General features: G+C 43.1%; 1 protein-coding gene across 8 annotated transcripts in view; it reads right to left on the bottom strand.

The window, feature by feature from the left end:
• PPP3CB (protein phosphatase 3 catalytic subunit beta) overlaps positions 1-21,033 on the bottom strand; it is a 693,000-nt gene that overhangs the window by 557,313 nt on the left and 114,654 nt on the right. For 6 of the 8 annotated variants that reach the window (XM_078643132.1, XM_078643134.1, XM_078643129.1 and 3 more), the window contains exon 2: positions 2,658-2,858. In XM_078643132.1, the coding sequence (XP_078499258.1) occupies positions 2,658-2,858 (201 nt within the window). The remainder of the gene's footprint in view (positions 1-2,657; positions 2,859-21,033) is intronic. The other 2 variants (XM_078643135.1, XM_078643128.1) reach the window with 1 other exon arrangement.

The raw sequence follows: 21,033 nt of genomic DNA, 5'->3' as shown, positions 1-21,033 counted from the left end.
ATTACTATTAAGACTAGACCTCTTTATTGGAAATCCTGGTGTTTGCGGGGGATAATGTGGGTTCATGATCTATTTTACAGTAACACTCCTTGTTCATTCCCTCAATTCAAGCTACTTTTAAATGTCCTCGCTCATTTTGGTAAATAAATTCAATTTTAATGGCAGCAATTTTAGAGGTTTTTAATGCACTACAGGGAAGTCATTTAGCAAACCCACCCATTAACATAAAAAACCACACAGAACCTCCAAGGCAGCAATCATTTTACTTTAAGACTAGCAAAAGACATAGAGCTTCAAACAATGGTCTGTCAAGTTTAGCGCCATTCCAACACCCGCAGGAAATAGCGCTAAGCCACAGAATGGGCTGGAACACAACATGCATTCTGGGAGATGTAGTCCAGCAACATCTACAATGAAACAACTGGGCAACAGCTCTAGGTATCAATCTTTTGTAGAACGAAAATCTAGACTGGAATATTGGGTCCTTACGAATATTCTGCGGCATAATGATCAGTTTTCCAAGGCGGGTGGAACCAAGAGTTCCTGGCAGATCATATCACTGAGGTCCAGGAAGTGGAATCATTTTTGGAGAGGGAGGAAGCATGTTACACATGCCAGTCTGTGCTTGCTGGAAGAAAATCAAGCAGCGTGCCATACTTACAAGCAGTCTATGCACGCGGGAAGGGGCCTTTGCAGCAAGACATCGAGGCAGTCACTGCATGCAGGAGGTAACTCCGGCAGTGTGCCATACAGGCATGGAGGAAGGGGCCTTTACAGTATGTTACACACTCCAGTCTATTCCTGCAGGAAAAAACTCCTGCGGCGTGCCATACAGGCAGTCTATGCATGCAGGAAGGGGCCTTTGCAGCAAGTCATATGAGGAAGTCACTGCATTGCAGGAAGTAACTCCTGCAGCATGCCATACAGGCTGTCTATGCATGCGAAAAGGGGCCTTTGCAAGAGCCACACGAGGCAGTCACAGCTTGCAGGAAGTAACTCCTGCGGTGTATCATACAGACCGCCTATGCATGCGGGAAGGATCCTTTAAAGCATATTACATACGGCAGTCTATACTTGTAGGAAGTAACTCCTGCAGCGTGCCATCCAGATAGTCTATGTACGCGGGAAGGGGCCTTTGCAGCAAATTACACACAAGGCAGTCACTGCATGCAGGAAGGGGTCCTGAAAAAGGCCACACAACAGACCATGCATGAAGAAAGGGCAGAGACACATGAATGAGAGCAAAACCAGCAAGGTACTCATAAAACAGGCGCCGCACTGATAGAAAGAGCTCATACCTGCAGTTCTCCCCGGAGACCAGAGACAGTGCACTGCCTGGGCAGCTGTAAGGAGCAAGCCCAGACAACAGTACCCCCTGCTCTGAGGCAAGCTGCAGCACAACCTTCACTCTCGTCCGCCTGACTGATTGGGAGGGAGAGCAGAGAAAGTGGGATGGAGGAGCCGGGAAATACACAACAATGAAAATGAATCCTGTGCAACACTCATGAAAAGGATGCAGCACTGATAAGGTATATTTAACATTATTAAAAAACAAGCAGGGTGGTGGGGGTAGGAAAGTGCATGGAACAGAACGGGCGCCTCTGATGATGAACAGGAAACAAATGCTGTGTGTGTGTTAGCTGGGAAGCGAAAAGTGTGCCGGCAACAGTAGGTAGGAGAGCTCATTTAAGAAACTAGTGCTTACAGACTGTAAATGAAACCTACTGAGTAACAACACTATTAAAAGGGCCAGTCCTCCTGGGAGGTTACAAAAGCAGCAATGGAGGTACTAAGGAGGGACTACTAAGCCTATTCATGGATCAAAAGCAAACATTTAGAATGGACAGTAACAGGAACCAATTAAAAGAATGGACGGAAAATGGGTGGAGCCTCAAGTCCATACCTGAATATAGCATGTCTCGAAGAGACAGTGCAAGCCCTGCGTAAGCAAGACCTAAAAAGAGGCAGTCGTGTCAAATTGCATAGCCAGATTATTTAAACTGTCTTTAAACCTGCAACTTTTTAGACAATTTCTTTGAGACACTACCCTGTAAAAAAAACAAAAAAAACATTTGCTCCAATGGTTTTAATAATTTTCTTAGGTGGAAAAACTCTAGAAAGCTGTTTGGAATGTCCAGCATTGCGATGGAGAAATAAATATGTCAGTAGTGTCCTTGTGTGGGAGAAGCAATTTGCAGAATCCCCCTGTTGTACCGCTAAGGTACCTCAAGCAGTTTTGACAATCTATTTATTCCCACAAAATGTAATCAGTTGTCACTGCGTTAGCATGTGGAGTTCTTCAGATGCAATGGTGAGTCAGGTACCCCTTAGTGGGTATGTACCCCTTTACCACAGTAACCAATATATGCCAATTTGTATTGTGCACATAGAGTTGCGAAGAGGAAGAAGAAAAAGTTTTTTAAAAAATGAATGTACAAGCATGCTTCCATAAATCCCTATATGTATTCACTGTCTATGTTTTTTTTATAAACACGAATAACAAAAATTAAACATTTCTTTCTAAACTGAGGAATAAACCCGTAGTTAGTTATCATCAACTTAACATTTCTAGAGAGGCGCAATTTCCTCCTTCAGTATTTTAAAATAATGTAATACAAAATAACTTCGTGTTAACCAAGCAAAAGCAAAAGGTTTACCTGTTATAGGAGCTTCGACTTCTATTAAGTTTTTCTCCCGCCGTAATAATGCTGCGCCTTCATTAATAATTCTAAGTGCAATTTCTTCAACTACACGACCTTCTTTGATTAAATGATTCTTCAGTACATCAACCCTGGGTCTTCCATCTGAATCAAATATTTCCTCTGATGTCAAGCGATGTGTTGGAGGAAAAGGGACTGCTACAATAAAAGAGCAATGTCTCAGTGTACAATATAAATCAGAGTTTCTCATCACCATTTACGTGTATGATAGTGCAAACACTTTACTTAGTTAAAAATCAGTAATCCATTTTAGGTTGTGCAGCTGGTTTAAGAAAATACCACAAAATTAGAGTGCAACGAATTTTATGGAATTGTGTATAATGTTAGCACACTTGAAGGGTAACGCAGCCACTTAATTCAACAAAAAAGTTACTTACTTGTAACAACATCCTCTAGCTTTGCTACCTTGGGTAAGTTCAGAAGCTTTTTAGAATGTTTCCTCATGCCTCCTGGAGGGGTGTGCTAGACCTTTTATAAACTCGACTTGACAACACGTCTTTTCTGCAATTCCTATTTTTTTCCCAAAACGAGTGAGCGGTCTTTGGGTCATCCACCTTCACATATTGCTTTGAGTATTTGTCAAACAAGTCTTGGATCAGCCCAGAAGAGTACAGGTATTTCACCTCTTGCTACTGACTGTGTTTTGCATCATTTCGCATCATAGGAAAACGGATGCATTACAATGAACGAGGGACTATTTTATATCTGAAATGTACACTCAGCCATGACACTTTTCGTCACATTCATTTCTGTGTCTCTTGGATGTATTACACACCAAGAGCAATCCTACTTTTAGATCTAGGATGCATTTCTTTTGAGGAGGCTGAGTGTTTTAGACCACTTGCCTACTGGCGAAGACTTTGGACTACCCCGGAGTTAGCAACCTATGCAAAAGCTGTTAAGTCTATTAGAGAAGCGGATGAATCAAACAAAATCACATGGTTACTAAAGATCAAGGCATTGTTATTAGAAATGGGCCTCATCCATTTGTGGGAGGACCCAGAAGGGAATTCGTTCCCATCTAAAAAAGTCCTTAAAGCCTTATATAGGGACAAGGTTTATGAAAAGTCTCTGTCCTTGGTCATTAGTGTTTCCCTTACAGGCCTCTTTCTTGATTATAAGTGTGAGTATAAGTTCGAGGCCTACTGGGACATTATTACATGTCCTGGTGATAGAAAACTCTTCCACCAATTCAGAGTGGGAACACTCCCACTAAAATCTTTTACGAAAAAGTGGGGGGGATGACCGAGATACAAAATGTCATACTTGTCTAACTCAGGATGAAACTTTATCACATGTCCTGTTTGTGTGCCCTGCATACAAGGGCTCTCGACAGAAATGGCTCAAGCAGGTTTGCAAAAAGTTTGGAACAAGATCTTGTCAAACGGCCCTGCATATTTTAAAAGCAGAAGCTACTGAAGTCATAGTTATTGCCATGGCTACATTTTTTAGCTGGACTTGGGCCCTTCGAAGGAATAATTTGCAAGGCATTATGTAACCTGTTTGCATTATGTAATGGTGTTCTCAAGTTTCCCTGTAAGCTATTCATTTAAAACACTGAAGACTTCAACCAAGCCTTGTGTCATTATGGATTTAATAGCCTTTTGATCTTGAATTCTCCCTTTTTAGACATAATCATTGTTTTAATAGTACTGATATCCTTTTAATTATTAATGGAATTTTAATATGACATGTTTTTAAAAAAAAAATTGTATGTGATTTTGTCATTTCATATTGTACTGTATCTGTCTAAATGTGTCTTTTATGATTGATTATGATCGAATAAAGACGGAAATTGAAATTGCAATCCTTTGTTGTTAATTTTTCACTCCAGCAAGCATTCTTAAAGATTGTTATGGCTCGAGTGCAAGCTTGATTTTGGACGTTTTACCTGAATGTCTTGTAGTTTTGCAAAAAGTTGTTTTTGCAGACTGATCAAAAATCTCCGAACTTGAGTTGTCAATTACAGAATTTCTTTGGTATCACTGTGACGTTTTAAGTAAACTAATAAAGAACATGAGGCCAGCTAATGCTATAAACTCTTTCATATTTCCCAATTGTTCAGGGATGCTCGATGCAGAAAATACATGGAGATTATCTCTGCATCTTCACAAACACATACCTCACGACGTTTTACCAGCAACACTTTCAGTGGGTCCTGAAACTGCAAATACGGTCTGGAGGTTGCCAACAGAAGTAGGCATTGACAAAGCCAATAGATCTCATGTCTGTGACACATGGGCTTTGCCAATGATTTTTACTGATGGAAGGAAAAACAACGCAATGATGCAGCGTACATGAGCACATACACATCGTGCAGATGTATGAAAGCGTTATTCAATAGGGATGCACATGCACGTGTCACCATGCATGTGTGAAATAACTGAATGAAGCAGTGGCCATTTTTTTATTTACCGATCCAAGGTAGCAGCCCCCACTTGGAGAGGTAAATAAGAAAGTACATTTTCAGACTCCCAAAAGCACATTTATTAAAAGAGTGTCCTGCCAGAGAATGAAAGCTGCCTAGCCGTAAAAAAAAGTTTTGAATAATGTACCTTAAAGTCTATAAAGAATGGGCAATGGGATGGGGGAAGCAAAGTAGAGTGCAGACAAGGAGAGCATCAAGTGACCTTTAGGCCCGGGGGGGGGGGGGGTAGGGGGGGGAGTTAAAGGGAAAAGCTGGGGTGAGGGAAAAGGGAGCAACACTGAGGAAAAAGGGGTGAGAGCGTGCAACAAATGGGAAACCAGCACATGAGGGAACGAGGGAGGGAAGGAGAAGCAACACACAGCAAGTGTGCATTTATCTGTATTCAAAAGTCTAAATTAGTACCCTTCTAATATGCTGCAGAAGAAAGCGCCTATTTTTTTCCCTACAAATGGTATCAACAAAGGGTATGTGGTGCTAAAATTACCAGCTTTCAGGAACAGGCAGACTTTTGTCAGAAAACCAACCTTTTCTACACAGTTTTGGCATTTTACTGGGACATAGCTTATTTTTCCTTTTTTGTGCTTTCAAACTCCTTCCAGTTAATGGATAAATGGGTATGAAAACAATAATGGATCCTAGAAAGCCATACATTTCTGAAGAGTAGACACAATTCTGAATTCAGCAAGGAGTCATTTGTCTAGATCCTTCAAGGTTTTCATATAGTAATAACAGTTGAAATATACAAATATTGAAATGGAGTTGAAAAAACAGCTATTTAACCTACATTTCACCTGTAACTTCTTCTAACTATGTTAGATTATTTAAACCAATACACCGTTACGTCTGTGGGACCCTTCTGGTTGCAGGGATATATAGAGCTTGTGGGTTCACCAAGAACCAGAGGGTTCCTGACCAATAACTGAGCTGCATCTAGCAATGGTTTTTCATTGTGTACTAGGTATACAGTAATTATTTTGGTAAAATATAAAGAGTGAAAAATAGGTATCAAGGAAACCTATGTATTTTTGACATAGGAACAAAATATTGGGTTTAAAAGGTGGTTATTTGTGCATCTCTGAATTTGTGGGTACCCATACTAGCATGTGAATTAGAGGGTATTTTTCAAAATGACTTTTCTTTTTTTACACACGGTCTTATATCTGGAAGCCAGAAATGAATAGAAAGACAAATGGTATTATAACTTGTTCTACTCTTCTTAGTTCCCCTAAGCCTCCCGATAAAAATGGCACCTTACTTGTGTTGGCAGGCCTAGTGCCCATGAAGAGGAAACAACCCAAAACACGACATGGACACATCCATTTTTCCACTGAAAACTGACCATTTTTTTTTTTGCAATGTGCCTAGCTGTGGGTTTTGCGCCCTAGCTCAGCCGGCACATAAGGAAACCTAGAAAATCTGTACACTTTTGAAAACTAGACACCAAGGGTAATCCAGGATGGGGTGACTTGTGTGGCTCTCACCAGGTACTGTTACCCAGAATCCCTTGCAACCTCAAACTTTGAGAAAAAAAAAACATTTTCCTCACATGACTATGATGGAAAGTTCTGGAATCGGCTGACAGCCACAAACTTCTAACCACCCACCCAGCATCCTCCCAAGTCCCCCAATAATAATGGTACCTCACTTGTGTGGGAAGGACTAGTGCCCGCAATAGGAAATGGCTCAAACATATTGTGGAGACATCAAAATAAACTAGCATAATACGCTCTGTTTTTGGTCCCGGGCTCATCGGCCATATAGGGAAACCTATGAAACTCAGATATTTCTGAAAACTAGACACCCAGGGGAGTTTAGGGAAGAATGGCTTGGTTGGATCCCCCAAGGTTTTCTTACCCAGAAACCCCGGCAAAGCTCAAATTTAGCAAAAAGAATTACATGTCCTTCCCTTTTTTGAGTGGGTAAGTTGTGGGATCACAACGCCGGAACAAATCCTACCACCCAGCGTTCCCCGAGGTCTCCCGATAAAAATGCTACCTCACTTGTATGGGTGGGTGAAGTGCCTGCAACAGGGTAGGTCCAAAACGTATTGTGGAGGCATCAAAATTATTGATTACGAAAAGACCTGGTTTTGCAAGGGGGTCACCTGTGTTTTTGGTCCCAGGCTCGAAGGCCATCTCTGGAAACCTCAAAAAACCCAGACATTTCTGAAAACTAGACAAGCAGGGGAATCCAGGGATGTGTGGCTTGCAATGATCCTCCAATGTTTTCTTACTTAGAATCCCCTGCAAATCTCAAATTTAGCTGAAAAGCTCACATTTCTCTATGGGAAGGTGGGAGATTACCGCGCCAGCACATATTTCCCACCGCCCAGCATTCCCCTCAGTTTCCCTATAAAAATGATACTTAACTTGTGTTGGTGCTCAAAGCAGTCAGAATAAAAACTGCCCTTTTGAACCCACTTTGGTACCTCCTCAGTTTTTCATTTTACACGTTTTTAGGTTCTTTGCTTTGGGCACCCACACAAGTGAGGTATAATTTTTATCAGGAGACCGCTGTGGAATATTGAGTGGTGGGAAATTTGTGCTGGCACAGTGATCCTACAGCTATTCCACATAGAAATTTGAGGTATGCAAGGGATTCTGGGTAATAAATCGCTGGGGGAACCATGCAAGCCACACCGCCAGCCAAGCGCCATCCACGCACACTGCCAGCTAAGCCCCATCCACGCACACCACCAGCCAAGCAACAGTCTACAGACAACACCAAACACAAGATGATGACAGAGTGCTGAAACTTTTCCACCACTCACCCTCAGTCAGAGATCTGGGTTTAATCCATCGTTCTTTTGCTCACTACACCACCCTAGTTTGGACCCATCCATATGCAAATCAGTCTAGACCCTGTTTCTCATGGGAACAGTCACAGCCTGAACTGCCAGGCCAGGTCCTCCCTCGACCGGAAACAAGCATCCTAGGATCAGTTTGTTCACGCCTCATCAGCCATGCTAACTGAATCATGTGGCACAGCGAGTAAGGGACCCATGTCTGGGTATACCCTTGGTCATTTAGGGCGAACATAGCAAACACAACAAGATAATGGACAGAGTTCTGAAACTTTTCTACCCAGATCTGTAACTGGGGGTGAGTGTCTGAAAAGTTTTAGTGCTCCGTCAATCATCTCCTTGTGTTAGCTTTGTTCGCCCTAAGTTGGCAGAGTATTCCTAGATATGGGTCCCTTGCTCACTTTGCTACAGGATTCAAGCTAGCCTGGCTGTTGAGGGGTGTTACCCCAAAACTGGTCCCAGGATGTTGTTTCCGTTCCAGGGAAGACTTGGCTTGGCAGTTCCGGCTGGACTGTTCCCATGAAAGACAAAAAAGAGGTCTCTTAAGGTTGCGGAAGCTCGTCCCCAGTTACCGAAGCAAAAAATATTCGAAGAAATCACTCTGCTGTTTACAGCAGAGGGTTTTCTGGGTGGTGTGTAGAGGACGTTAACGGATACGTCCTCGGCACACCAGCTCCACAGCTGAGGAAGCAACTGTTACGTCCTCGGCATAGAAAGGATTAATACTACACTTTGTACCTTCCATCAGAGGAAGTTTTTGGAATCCTAGATGCACAGGACAGGGCCAAAGGCATTTTGTACATAATGAATATGGGAAAGTGTTGAATTGTGCATTATGTTAATGCGATCTGAGATTTGCTAATGACATCTAGACAAGCAGAGCGACTTTAACACCCACATTTACAGGAAGAGGTGCATCCTCCACTGTAGTTTTTATTTTGGAAAACTGTTAATCTACCTTTCTTCAGAGAAAATAGATACACCCAACTATTGTAGTGAAATCCCTAGACAGTTGTACTGTACATTTTGGGCTAATGTTTATTATTTTGTTATTATTATATGGTGATGTAAAACAGTAATTCCCGATAGCCTGGACAGAATCAACCAATGTGCCAATTTTCAACAAGCATTTGCAAAGCAATATGTCTCGCATTTGTGAAAGTTCGACCTATTGGCCTTGTAATGTTTTTAACTTTTTTATTTTATTTTGCAGTGCAGTAACGTAATAGGTACAGACAATTGAAGAAAAAATTCAGCATACGGCGCCTTTAATAAATAAATAAAGGCGCACGGTGAGACCTGCTCAATGTTCTGTCAGTGGTGTTCTTTAAAGCAAAACAAGAAAAAAAGTCAGCATACAGGCACCATTAATAAATAAATAAAGGCGCACAGCGAGAGCTGCACAAGGCTCTGTCGGAGGTGGGAGGGGTTTCCTTTGTTTGCAAGCCAAGAAAAAATAAGCATACGGGCACCGTTAATGCATAAATAAAGGAGCACGGCAAGGGCTGCTAGAGGACAACTGAGCGCCAGCGCTGCTCGAGGACAGCTAAAGAAAGAAATAGTGCTTACAAGTTGTAAAATCATATGCAGTGTAAGAGCCCATGTAACAGGTCGGTATGGAAGGTTACAAAATTTAAAAAGGAGGGACTAGTGAGCTATTTCACTAATGAAAAGCTCAAGGACAGTACAAGAAACCACAAGAAAGGATGGGAGGGGCTTAGAAAAAGGGGAGGGGCTGCATGCCCATATCCCGAACACAGCGTGTGTCGAAGAGAGAGCGCAAGGGCTGTCTAGGCGAGACCTAAAAAGGGTAATACGAGTGATCCTAAATGCTACAGACTTATTTCCTTACTGGATTCCTGGGGTGGCTTCTCCACGTGGGAAGAGGAGCGTCACCCCACTGCTTTCTCGCAGTGTGTGAAACAGAAACATAAAATGGTATTTTAAACACCATTTTATGTTTCTGCTTCTCGCACTGCGAGAAACCAGAAGCCGGGGTTTGCTTGGGGGCGGGCAGGTGGGTGGTCCTCCTCCAGGCAGGGGAGCAGTGGCTAGCCCACTGTTGTGGGCGCTGACTGTTTGGTCGGCCCCAGGTCGGGCACACTCTGCATTTTCTCAATGTAGGCTGCATTCAGCCTACATAGAGAAAACGGCCTCACCATAGACGCCTGTGGGGTCGGCGTCCATGGCAGCGTTGTGATTTGCTCAGGGGAGGGGAGGGAGGCTGTACGCTTCCTGTATGGCGAGGAGACTCAAAACGACGCAACGCGGGACCAAAGGAGATGGTAAGTTTACATTTTTTTAATTAAATTAACCCCCCCTGTCCCGCGCAACCCCACCTGCGAGTCATACCGACTAGACTGCTGGATTCATCTGTAAAAGTACTTGATAGGGTTTTTTTGGGTAAGTCGGAAAGTGGTTGAAAGAGAACTTTATCCTTACCAATGCGCAGTATGGGGTCAGTAGGGGTATCAGCATTGTGCAACAGTGTATAAACCTGAAACTACTCATTGGCAAATACGCCAAGCTGAAGCCGGGCCATTTGCACATGTTTTATGGGTCTGAGCAGTGCTTTTGATATTGCTAATCATGTTAAATTATGAGAGATTATGACATCTCTAGGTCCTCAGTAGAGATAATCTCAATACCGGGCAGGGTTTACGAAAGGGCAATAGCCAGACTCTGCTATGGACTAAACTGGGAATGCACAGAGACTTATAGGTTGAGACTTCAATTGGTCTCTCTTCCTCCTTTTTGTCCACTTTGAAGCCATTGACTCATGGCGTCCCACAAGGTTCGTCCTTGAGTCCCATTCTTTTCAATGTTTATATGACTACCCTAGCTGAAATTATTCAGCCTCTAGGATTTAAGGTTGTGTCATATGCAGATGACACCCAGCTACTGATGTCTAAGGCCAACAGTAGCTTACAAAGCTCTTTACAATATTACCTGGTGTGAGTGGCAGACTGGATGACGCATAACTGTTTAATGCCTATTGCGTCAAAAACTGAACTTATGCTTTTCTGTTATTCCCCCTCTCTCTGGTGTAGCACTTAGTGGCTTGTGCAACTTGGCCCCACCCTTCCCATGTAACAGGCCAGGAATCCTGGGGTCAGATTTGATAGAGTTCTTTCTTTTGCCCCGCAGGAGAAGGCTATTTGGTTTCTAATTCTCAATTTTAAAAAGCTAGAAATGTTTTTGGAGATTGCTACATGAATTCACTAGAAAAAACTATTGTACACTTTTTATCATTTCTCACCTTGATTATGCAAATAGTTTGTTTCTTGACCTTCCTGAATATACCTTCTAATCAGTTGTTGCTTGTGGTTGCTACTCTGTGTCGCACTCCCTCTGGGGTGGTCCTTTTCTTACGTGGCCCCTAAATTCTGGAATGCTATGCCTTTGAACATTTGTGCCTCTCCTGACAAATCTTCTTTTAAAAAACGGTTGAAAATGTTATTTCACTCCAGTTAATTCGGTTGTTTAGCACTCATCGTGCAGTCTTCATTCAGTGAGCTGCGCCGGGAAGTCTTCCGATCGCTGTACGCTTTATAAATGGCATATTCCTTCATTCAAGAGAGGGGTAAGGCAGGGGTGCATGCTGGCCCAATTTCTCTTTTCATTATGCATTAATAGAGGTGATAAGACACTGCAAATCGTTATGTCACTCCAGTTAATTCAGTTGTTTAGCACTCATCGTTCATGTAAACTGGGAATTTTATTAACCTTGTATCTGGTTTTGATAATCCAGAGCAGTGCTAATTTGAGTCAGTGGTTTCCGGTACTCGGCACCAACAATTCAGTCAACGCCGGGGCTTGTAAGAGTCTGCCACGTGGTGGCACTGTCTGTCTAACTTAAAGATGAGTACAACAACAGTTTCCATATATGTTAAAAATGACTATTGACCGCTGCCCAAGCCATTCTTATAGCTCCGAGGCCTGGAATAGACTGAATTGTCACTCTATTAGCACACTTGTAGGAGTTTGATGGTTAGTCATTGTGTTGGCAATGACATTGGCAGCACTGGCAGCAGCAATGGGAAGTTCAAGCTGCTGTGTCCTCCTGACGAGGGACCTGGTACTTATGTTTTGGTTTTTTAACAAATTAAGCACTGACAGAGTCTATTATATCAACTGAAAGAAGGTAAGCAAAAAGTTTATTCTTAGATCATACAACAAACCTTAGAAAATCCAAGAAATTAAAACATGTAAAGTGCGACTTTATATGTCATTTACACAAGGTGGTGATATCGCACTGTATCTTTCCTTCATACATAACGTACGTAATTGTTACATTTTGACAAGTTTTAGGTTAGGTTTATCCCATCACATGGTAGCATTCCCCAAAATGAGGACCTGGTGCAAAGAGTGACAGATGTGTCCATGTGTTGGAAGGACAAAACAATCAACCCTGCACTTTGCACCTTTTTAAAAAAAAAATATCCATACATACAAGGAAAAGTTTTTCAAACCTAATATTGTTAAGCAGAAATTTAAGCGGTTATAAATCAGCTTTTATATATTTGTGTAAAATTAAATATATCATGCAATAAATAGTGTCATTTGCTAATTACTCAGTCTATTGCTGAAAATCTCTGAAATACCAGAAAATTCTGAGCTATAAGGTTTTCTCTCCTATAAATGATTTTCATATTGTAAATTAAAGATTTTAATGTATTTTATGCTTTTATGGGCCGTTTTATGAACCAAATAAAGCTATTTATTGATTGATTGATAAATAGTCTTGAAACAAAAAGTATTCTAGGACCTACAGTACTCATCCGTTACCCTATTGGAACACTCAGTACGGAAGTCCATTATTGGTGACCTCAAAATAAAAAGTAGGTGATGCCAAGTGTGGGCCTTAATTCACGGTTTTTTGGTGAAAGAGCAAACAAAGATGTGCTCTTGGATCGAATCCATCATGCCTGTGTGTGACAAAAGTTTCAAACCTTTTCTGCACTAAGATTACTCTGACATCATGGTTCAGTAATGTTCTATAGCACTGTAATATACATTTCAACATAAAACTCTCAAGATTGATCACAAACTATCAAATGAATGAGAAATATTGATTCACTCTTCTTCAGATGAAATAATAATAAAAGTCAGTTTGAAATGAAATGCCATGAGCAGAGTAAAGTGATTTCCTTACTGTTCTCCGAGGTCTGTCTTGTAGTTGCAAACAAGCCTTAGAGCAGGGGTTTAGCATCAGACACAGCAATGCTTTAAGATAACCTCTAACAAATTTCCCAAATTTCACACTGAGCGTCAGTCTCTGCCACAGCACCTGCCGCAACCTACAGGAGGTTTCACTGACTTCACTAGTGTAGCTTCCCTTACTGATATCCAGGCCAGCGATATCCTTCAAAGCCGAGCACGTCATGCAACAATGAAATGATTACAAAGGCCAAATCAATAGTAGACTGTACCTACTGGACAACACGACCCTCTTTCCAATAGGAAAGAGAGTGATGCGAGGAAGAGGGTTCCTGTCATCCCTGGGTCTGGGCTTTTGACTCTGTTTTATATAGTTCATTTTCTCCTCTTGATGCAGGGGGGGTTCCTTCATCTTTGGGTTGTGGACTATTTATTGTTGATTCACTTGTATGTTCATAGTTTATTGCATGTTTACATTTGTTTCGTTCATCCTTCTGTTCATTAGGGAAGAGGTATGTAGTATTCTCATGTCATGGTATTTCTCCAATTTTATCCTTTCTCTAGCTGCTCAGCCTGTGTGTGTTCTGAGTGGGATGTTGGTGTGTGGGCTATGTGTAGAATGCCTGGATGACTGGATGAGGAGCGACAGTTGGTGGATGGGGCTGAGCAGCTAGCAGGCTGCACCTGGTAGGGCTGTTGAAGTCAACTTACAGATTGCCTACAGGAGTTATACTGCGGTTTATGATGATCTACAAGTTATCTGTCAACCTGTAAATAAACCTACTTGGTTTACATCATACCAGCGTGGCGTGATTACTAAACAATCACAGCTGCAAACAGCTGGAGATAGCTACATGGCATATTTTATGCTACAGAGGTAATGTGGGAACAATACAGGTCAGCACAAGCAAACAACAGCCAGAGAGGACAAGCTAAGATGCCCCTGGGCTCTTTGTGTTCCAATGAAAGTATGGCATTTATATATAAAGTCCAACTACCCAGAAACACAGGTCATTGGGAAGATGAGTCTCAAGAGGTGTTCAAAGAAGATCATCTGCACAGAAAAGCATCTGCGAATGAGAGAAAAGACAGAAAAACTGTACCAGAACCAGCTAAACAGGAGAAGGGAATATGTCCGCATGGGTGGGCAATAGGAGCCTAAACCAAAATAACATGGATGCAAAAAAAAATCTTCCGGAAGGCTAGGCATCCAGAGGATCGAGTCTACTAGTCTTCACAGTGTAGAGGCAGGACTTACCGAAACTACCATGGAGATGATGACATTATCCTCGGAACTGAGGTCCAGTGAGTCAAGGGAGATTGGATGGAAAGGTGTAATTTCCCAGGGTGTGGCTAGACCTTGTGCTTTATGAGACTCCAAGGGACCATGGATGTTAAGTAAAGAAAAAGGATGCCATTGCACCATATGTTTGTTGAAGGCTGAGAGAAGTTCGCAGAAAATAATACACTTTCCAAGCATGTCATCAGTTATGCATACGACCCTCGTGTGAAACCACAGGCTCCTATTGAGGAGATGGAACCGGGACACAAGGGTATCTGAAGAGAATGGATTTACTTTAAGCAGCCTCTGCATTAGTAGGGCATCGTAAATTGGGAGGCTGAGAAATAAATACCGGTTTACGGGTCACTTTTCCACTGAAAAAGTATCATTAAAAAACACAACTGACAAGGAGGGTGGCGTAGCAGGTTCATGGCAACTTACTGGTTGTAATCATGGCAACCTCTCTTAGACCTTTAAGAATGGAGAAGGCGTGATGAACCCGTGACACATGTCTTGGTAGATTACATTTTGACATACCTAGTTTATAAACTGTGGTGTCTTAAGAGTTGAACAGAACTGCAAACAGTTTCAGAAGGGAAACGCCCAAAGGAAGGTAACCTTACCGTATTTGTTTATATAGAATACATCCTTAAAGGCTGTAGGGCTCAGCTCTCACAAACTACATTTTGCCGATCAGGGAGGAGTTCTCCCTAGTGGAAATGAGAACATTCACATTTCTCTATGGGGCATGCAGAATAGTAGGCTTCAATGGTTGACACACTACTTAAACATGGCTGCTGAAAATCAAAAAAATACTGATAGAGTTATATTCCATACTGCTTTCTCTAATTTGTCTTCGTTTTTTGTGATGTGGACAGAAATGCTTGCTTCATATCTTGAAACAAGAAGACACACTCTTTTAGGTAGACACACAAAGAGTGGTTTCAAAAGATTTCTTTTGGTTCTTAGTTGACTTCAAGATGAAGTTTTAATTGGGATAAGGTTGACTTAGGCCTAAAATCGCCTTCCTTTCTAGACCGAGGAGCATATTGCCTTTGCCTCCAAGCCAATTAGATTTAGCCTTTGATGGTCATTCCAAAGAAGTCGCAAAAGATTTACTAGATTGTGTGTTAAATGCTTGAACCACAAAAACCAAAAACTGGCAGAAACCAAAAATATCAAAATACAGCCTTTTAAGTAACAAGAAAAGTCAAAGCTGCTTACTGGCAAACATAACGATGGTCTTAAGCGAAGGTGAGGTTCACAACTCAGACCATCCAGCTGAATTCACAACGAAAATTCTTTTGAAACATTGAAAACTATTTTCTAGAAAGGCATATTCATTTCTGTATTTCTTACTTAGTTAGTATGGGTAACACTTTTAATTTAAGAATGGTCAGATCTTCAAGTGCAAGGATGACGTATAGTCTCATTCAGCTCTTTGTATGTATATGTCTGTTCTGATGTTCTGAGAGAACCAAGTAAAGTAGGATGTGTTTGTAGGAATATATGCATAATGGCAAGGGGACAATTGGAGAATAGCTGTACCAAGGCTCTCACAGAATCTACAGCTTTTTAAAACAGTGGTTCTCAAACTGTGGTTTGCAGACCCCCAGGGGTCCGTGACACATTCCAAGAGGGTCCGCCGGCAGCAGTTATAAGAGCACTGCAAAGTGTTTTGCAGAATCAGTAGTTTTCGGGCAACAATAAAAGTGTCAAGATAACTCTGGTGATAATTGTACCTGCTGGAGAGAGCTGGGAGATACTGTCCAATGGCAACTTTGAGTCATCTACGGTGGCGCAGAGGGTAAATATACCTGCTGCAAAGAACGTGTACCATACACTTAAAAAAACTATATTTTATGTGCATACCTCAGTGGGTAACTGATTTTGTAACAAATTCTGTGGGTACTGGGCAGTTCATAAGTTAAAATCGTAATCTAGAACAGTGAGCTATGAACTGCCATCAAAGAGCTGCATGCAAACTGCATGGAACAAGTTAGTAATTCATGTTTTTTTCCCAGTCTTTCAATCTTCCCAGTTTGTTTGTGTAGAAATAAATTCTTATTATTAAAGTCAACGCTAACCACTATGTTATGTTATGAGTCCCGAGTTTGTTCTACTCCAGACCAAGCACTCTTAAAAAATGCCTACCAGTATGGATGACAAGTGAATTCTACACCTTGTAGTCCCCTTTACCTTATGTAACATTCTCTATATACTGATTTACACACATATGATTTATTGTTTCGCTATGTGTGTGATGAAAAGTGCTCTGGCACCCTACACGGGTATGAAAGGTGCTATAATACAAATTAAACACATTTGAGAAAGGAGCTATGGAGAGATTAGAGGCACTGTTGGAGGGTGATAGCAAGGGAATCCTTGAAGAGCCCCAGCATTTATTGTCGTATCCTGGTGCACAGTTAGGTCATCATTTACTATGCTTTAAAAGTTAATACAATTCCATATATAATGACAATTGTGTTTTAGAATGCACCTTTTTGCCCTAATTTTCTTGGGGAGAGAGCCCCCCGAAGCCCCCTTTGTAGTGGTCAGGCTCACTCGCTGCACTTGGTGTGCACAGTACGGGGACTGGTCTGACAACATTTTCCAGGGCTGCTTTGGGTTTCCAGCCTGACCATGGCAGGAGCAGGAGCCTTGTATCGCGGAATAAAACCAAACACTGAAAAGTTAGTCGCCAAGATGAAGCACCAATTTTTCGATTTTTGCAAATCTTTTCAAAATAAAATAATAAAACCCTTAGTAATTTGAGTATTTGTTTGGTGTGCACGTTTGTTATTTTTTTGCGAATTACTATTTTAATGTTTGAAATGTAAATAGTAAAAATTGCTTGGTGGTCCCCGGTTTCCAGTAGTGACTCAATGGGGTCCTCAGGAGTCAAGAGTTTGGGAGCTACTGTATTAAAACAGCTATTTTAATCTGGGGTGTGCCACGAGGTGCAAAAAGCAGGTAATGTGCGGGAAGCAATAAGACAATTCTGATCTTGTAAGTAAATGTATAAGACAATCAGTACCAATGCTTCAAAAGAGAGCACCAGACTGCTTACTCTACAAGGAAACCCTAAGAAATAACTGCTGACTGTGAAAAAGGGCATTCCTTTATTGAAGGGAAGGGAATGGTAGACTTGCTGCTGAATTTAGGTCTTGAATCATCTATCAGCTCCTTCACCTGGCTGACCCAATAGCAAGGTGAAGCAGCTGATAGAGCTGGATATTATAGTAGGCATTCTATCACCTTAAGGACTGTATATGCATGATGGATATATATTGTTACCCAGTTGTTGCAGCAGAAGAATTTGCTGCAAGCAAAAACAAGAAAACTCAAGGGGTAGGTAAATACAAGGGTGATGGTAAAAGAAGGGTATGAAATGATCTGGGGCCACATGTATCAACCAATTTGCGTTTGTAAACGGGCGATTCTCAGAATCGGCCCGTATGTGAACGCAAAAAGGCTTTTTTACATGTATCGAAACCCATTTTGCGATTCGGTAACCTGTTAACGAATTGCAAAATGGGTTTGCAATTCGGTATTTGGAAGGGGCGTGTTTAGGGCATCCCTGCCAAATAGCGAATCCTAATGGTATGTATGAATGTTTTGTGATGGGAACGCAGTCACAAAACATTTGCATTTTACCACCTATTTCAAGTAGGTGGTAACCCATTCGCAAATGGGAAGGGGTCCCCAAGGACCCATTGCCCTCTGGGAATGGTTGTAAAAACGTTTTTTAAGAGTAGGCAATGGTCCAAATGACCACTGCCTGCTCTTAAAAAATGAAAAGAAAACTGTAGGAAAGTAGGATCTGCTTCTTATGGTTAACCCCACTTTTTGCTTTTTGCTCCCACTGTTTTGACTAGTCTGGCTAGGATTCTGTTATTCAGGACCCCAACCTATCTGCTTTCTCCCTTAAATTGATATGTATGTACTTTGGTACAACACCAGGTTGGATACTGGGGTACCCTTATCAGTCGCTAGTATATGGTACATAGGTACCCCAGAGGTCTCATGGGCTGAAGCATGTATTATGCCACCCCTGAGAGGCTTTGCAAAATGGAACCCTAGGTCTGCTACTGCAGCCTGTGTAAGATGGTGCTTGCACCACTTACCTTAGATATAGGTTCACTATATCTATATACATCACCACACTAAAAACTTTGTAAATCACCCCTATAGCAGGCCTTAACAATCCTGAAGGCAGGGTGCTGGGTTTCACAAGAGAGGGTGCTCCTGCATGAGCAGGGCCCCTCTGCAGTCTTCGGAGACCATTCTCCCGGGCTGTATGTGATAGTACCAGACATATAGGTAGTGGTGCATTATAACCTCTCGGTAAATGCTATCTCGAAAACGACTGCAACAAAGTATGTCGCGTTTGGTGTCACACACTTTGGAATCATACCTCCACACCAGTAACTGGTGTGGGAGGCATCATTTCTCCCCTCAAAACCGAGGTTCTGGGGGTACCTAAGTCTACCGATACCAACTTTCTTGAGCCTCACAGCACAAAATGGATGCTGCCAGCCACAGACACGAGTGTGCCCTCCTGCTGCTGAGACAAGCTCGAGCAGGGGAAGGCAGCACAATAGGCATCCTGTCGCAGGAAGGTGTTACCACCTCCCAGATGGGATTTAGTGTATTGGGGCTGGGTGGGTGCACTGTCTAAGTGCCAGAAAGCCTGGCTCAGGGGCACATTTGGTGTCCTTGTGCATAGCCCAGCTCAAACCAGTTCAGGGAGTCATTGGCTACTGCTCTGGTGCAAAACTGGACAAAGGACATGGGATTAGCCTCCCTCCTGGCCTTTCCCGCCCATAGGAGGGTCCCTAGAATCTGTCCAACCCTCTCTCGTGGGTATAAAATAGGTTACCTGGCTACAGGACATTAGATTTTAAGTGGACAAAATTCTGCAAGAAGAGCGTGTGGACTTGCTGGACTTCGCCTGACATCCCTTGGGCTCGACTTTGTCTTCCCTTGCCGTCCCCAGTCTCGCCAGTGTCTGTGATCCATACAGGCTCCGTGCAGGACCCTGTGGACTTCCAAGACAACAGAAGAATCTCCCTTGGAGTGAAGGAGTCACACCCCTGCAAATGCAGGCACCGTAACGTATCTGACCGGTCTGCTGATCCTGAGCTCCTTCGGACTCCAAAGGCTCCTGCAACACAGGAGGTGGGTTTCTGAAGGTCTCCAAGGTCAAGCTGCCCTCTTGCCAAGTTTGAGGCAGATATCCTGCGTGGGGACCGCAAAATCTGTACCCCTGTGCACCGCGTTCACTTGCAGCTGCATATGCTTGTTGTCATGCAACAATTCCATACATTGGGCAATTTGTAGCCCTGACCCCAGCGTATCTTTTCTGAGAAGGACTCCGGCATCCTCGCACTCTGTGCCCTGCTAGCTGGTATCGTGTGAAACCGCCTGAGGTCCCCTCGCGACTTCTGTGCCTCCGGCCTGTGGGTCCACTTGAGGGTCAACTTTGCTTCATTTGGTTGCTCCTGCCCTGACTCCCCTTGCTGTGGTGAGTCTCTTGATCCTTGCTGGGCCAGATCGACACCGAATGTGACCATCTGCGGTGCTTATCGCTGTCAAGGCTTTTTGGTGGTCCCGCCGGACACCGACACCTCAGCACTCGACATCCTTCATGGGACAGCTCGTATCCAGCTCCTGGTTGTCCTAGACGTCTCCTGGTTCACACAGCTGAAGAGTCAGGATCACTGTCAACACTAACGGTGGGCGTAGTAGGCGTAGTGGGGCTTCGCGAAGCTACGCAAAGTGGGAGCGAAACTACGCCCACCTACGGACTTCGCGTAGCCCCACTATACGCCGCCTGCCCCCCTCCCTACATACCTTATTTTTGTTAAATAGCCTTACAAAAGTAAATTAAAAGCACTTACCTTGTCCGCTGCGTCCGGGGCTCCCTCTTCTAATCGTGCCACCGCCCGTGCATGCGCATTTCTCGCGAGAAATGCACAAGCGCCGGCGGCCTCGCATGCGCATTGGTATCCAAGACAGCGCGCGATTAGAAGAGGGAGCCCGGGGACGCAGCGGACAAGGTAAGTGCTTTTTATTTCCTTTTTCTAAGGCTATTTAACAAAAATAAGGTATGTAGGGGAGGGCGGGAGGGAGGCGGGTGGCAGCCAACTTCGCTACGCCCATGGAGTGGGCGTAGTGTTGCCTGCTACGCCTACTTCACAAAGGGCGAAGTAGGCAACACTACGCCCACTCCGTGGGCGTAGCGAAGTACTTCGCCCAGGGTTAGTCAACACACCTGAAGCACCCGACATCGATGGGCATTTGTCTACTGAGCCCCTGGTCACTCCAAAGTGACCCAGACTATGTCCCCTCTGCTTTCAGGTTTTCTTCATCCAGAATCCACGTTTTGATTCCACCAGTAACTTTTCTTACTTCCAGCAGTAGCATTTTTGTTTGTCGACATCCATAGAGAACGACGAGGGTTTCCGACGCCACTTCGTGCCTATGCACCCAGCTCCGCTGGGATAGGTAGCTCTGGTACAAAGATATCCACCGTTAGGGTGGCTCTCCAACCTCCTAAATTCCAAGGGTTGTTTTGGTAATCTGCTGGGAAGGGCCCTTAATCTCTATATTTCCAACCGCGACTTTCCCATTGAAT

Source organism: Lissotriton helveticus, chromosome 5_1 (assembly GCF_964261635.1).
Source record: "Lissotriton helveticus chromosome 5_1, aLisHel1.1, whole genome shotgun sequence".
Lineage (NCBI taxonomy): Eukaryota > Metazoa > Chordata > Amphibia > Caudata > Salamandridae > Lissotriton > Lissotriton helveticus.
This window is presented reverse-complemented; position numbering and strand designations above follow the sequence as displayed.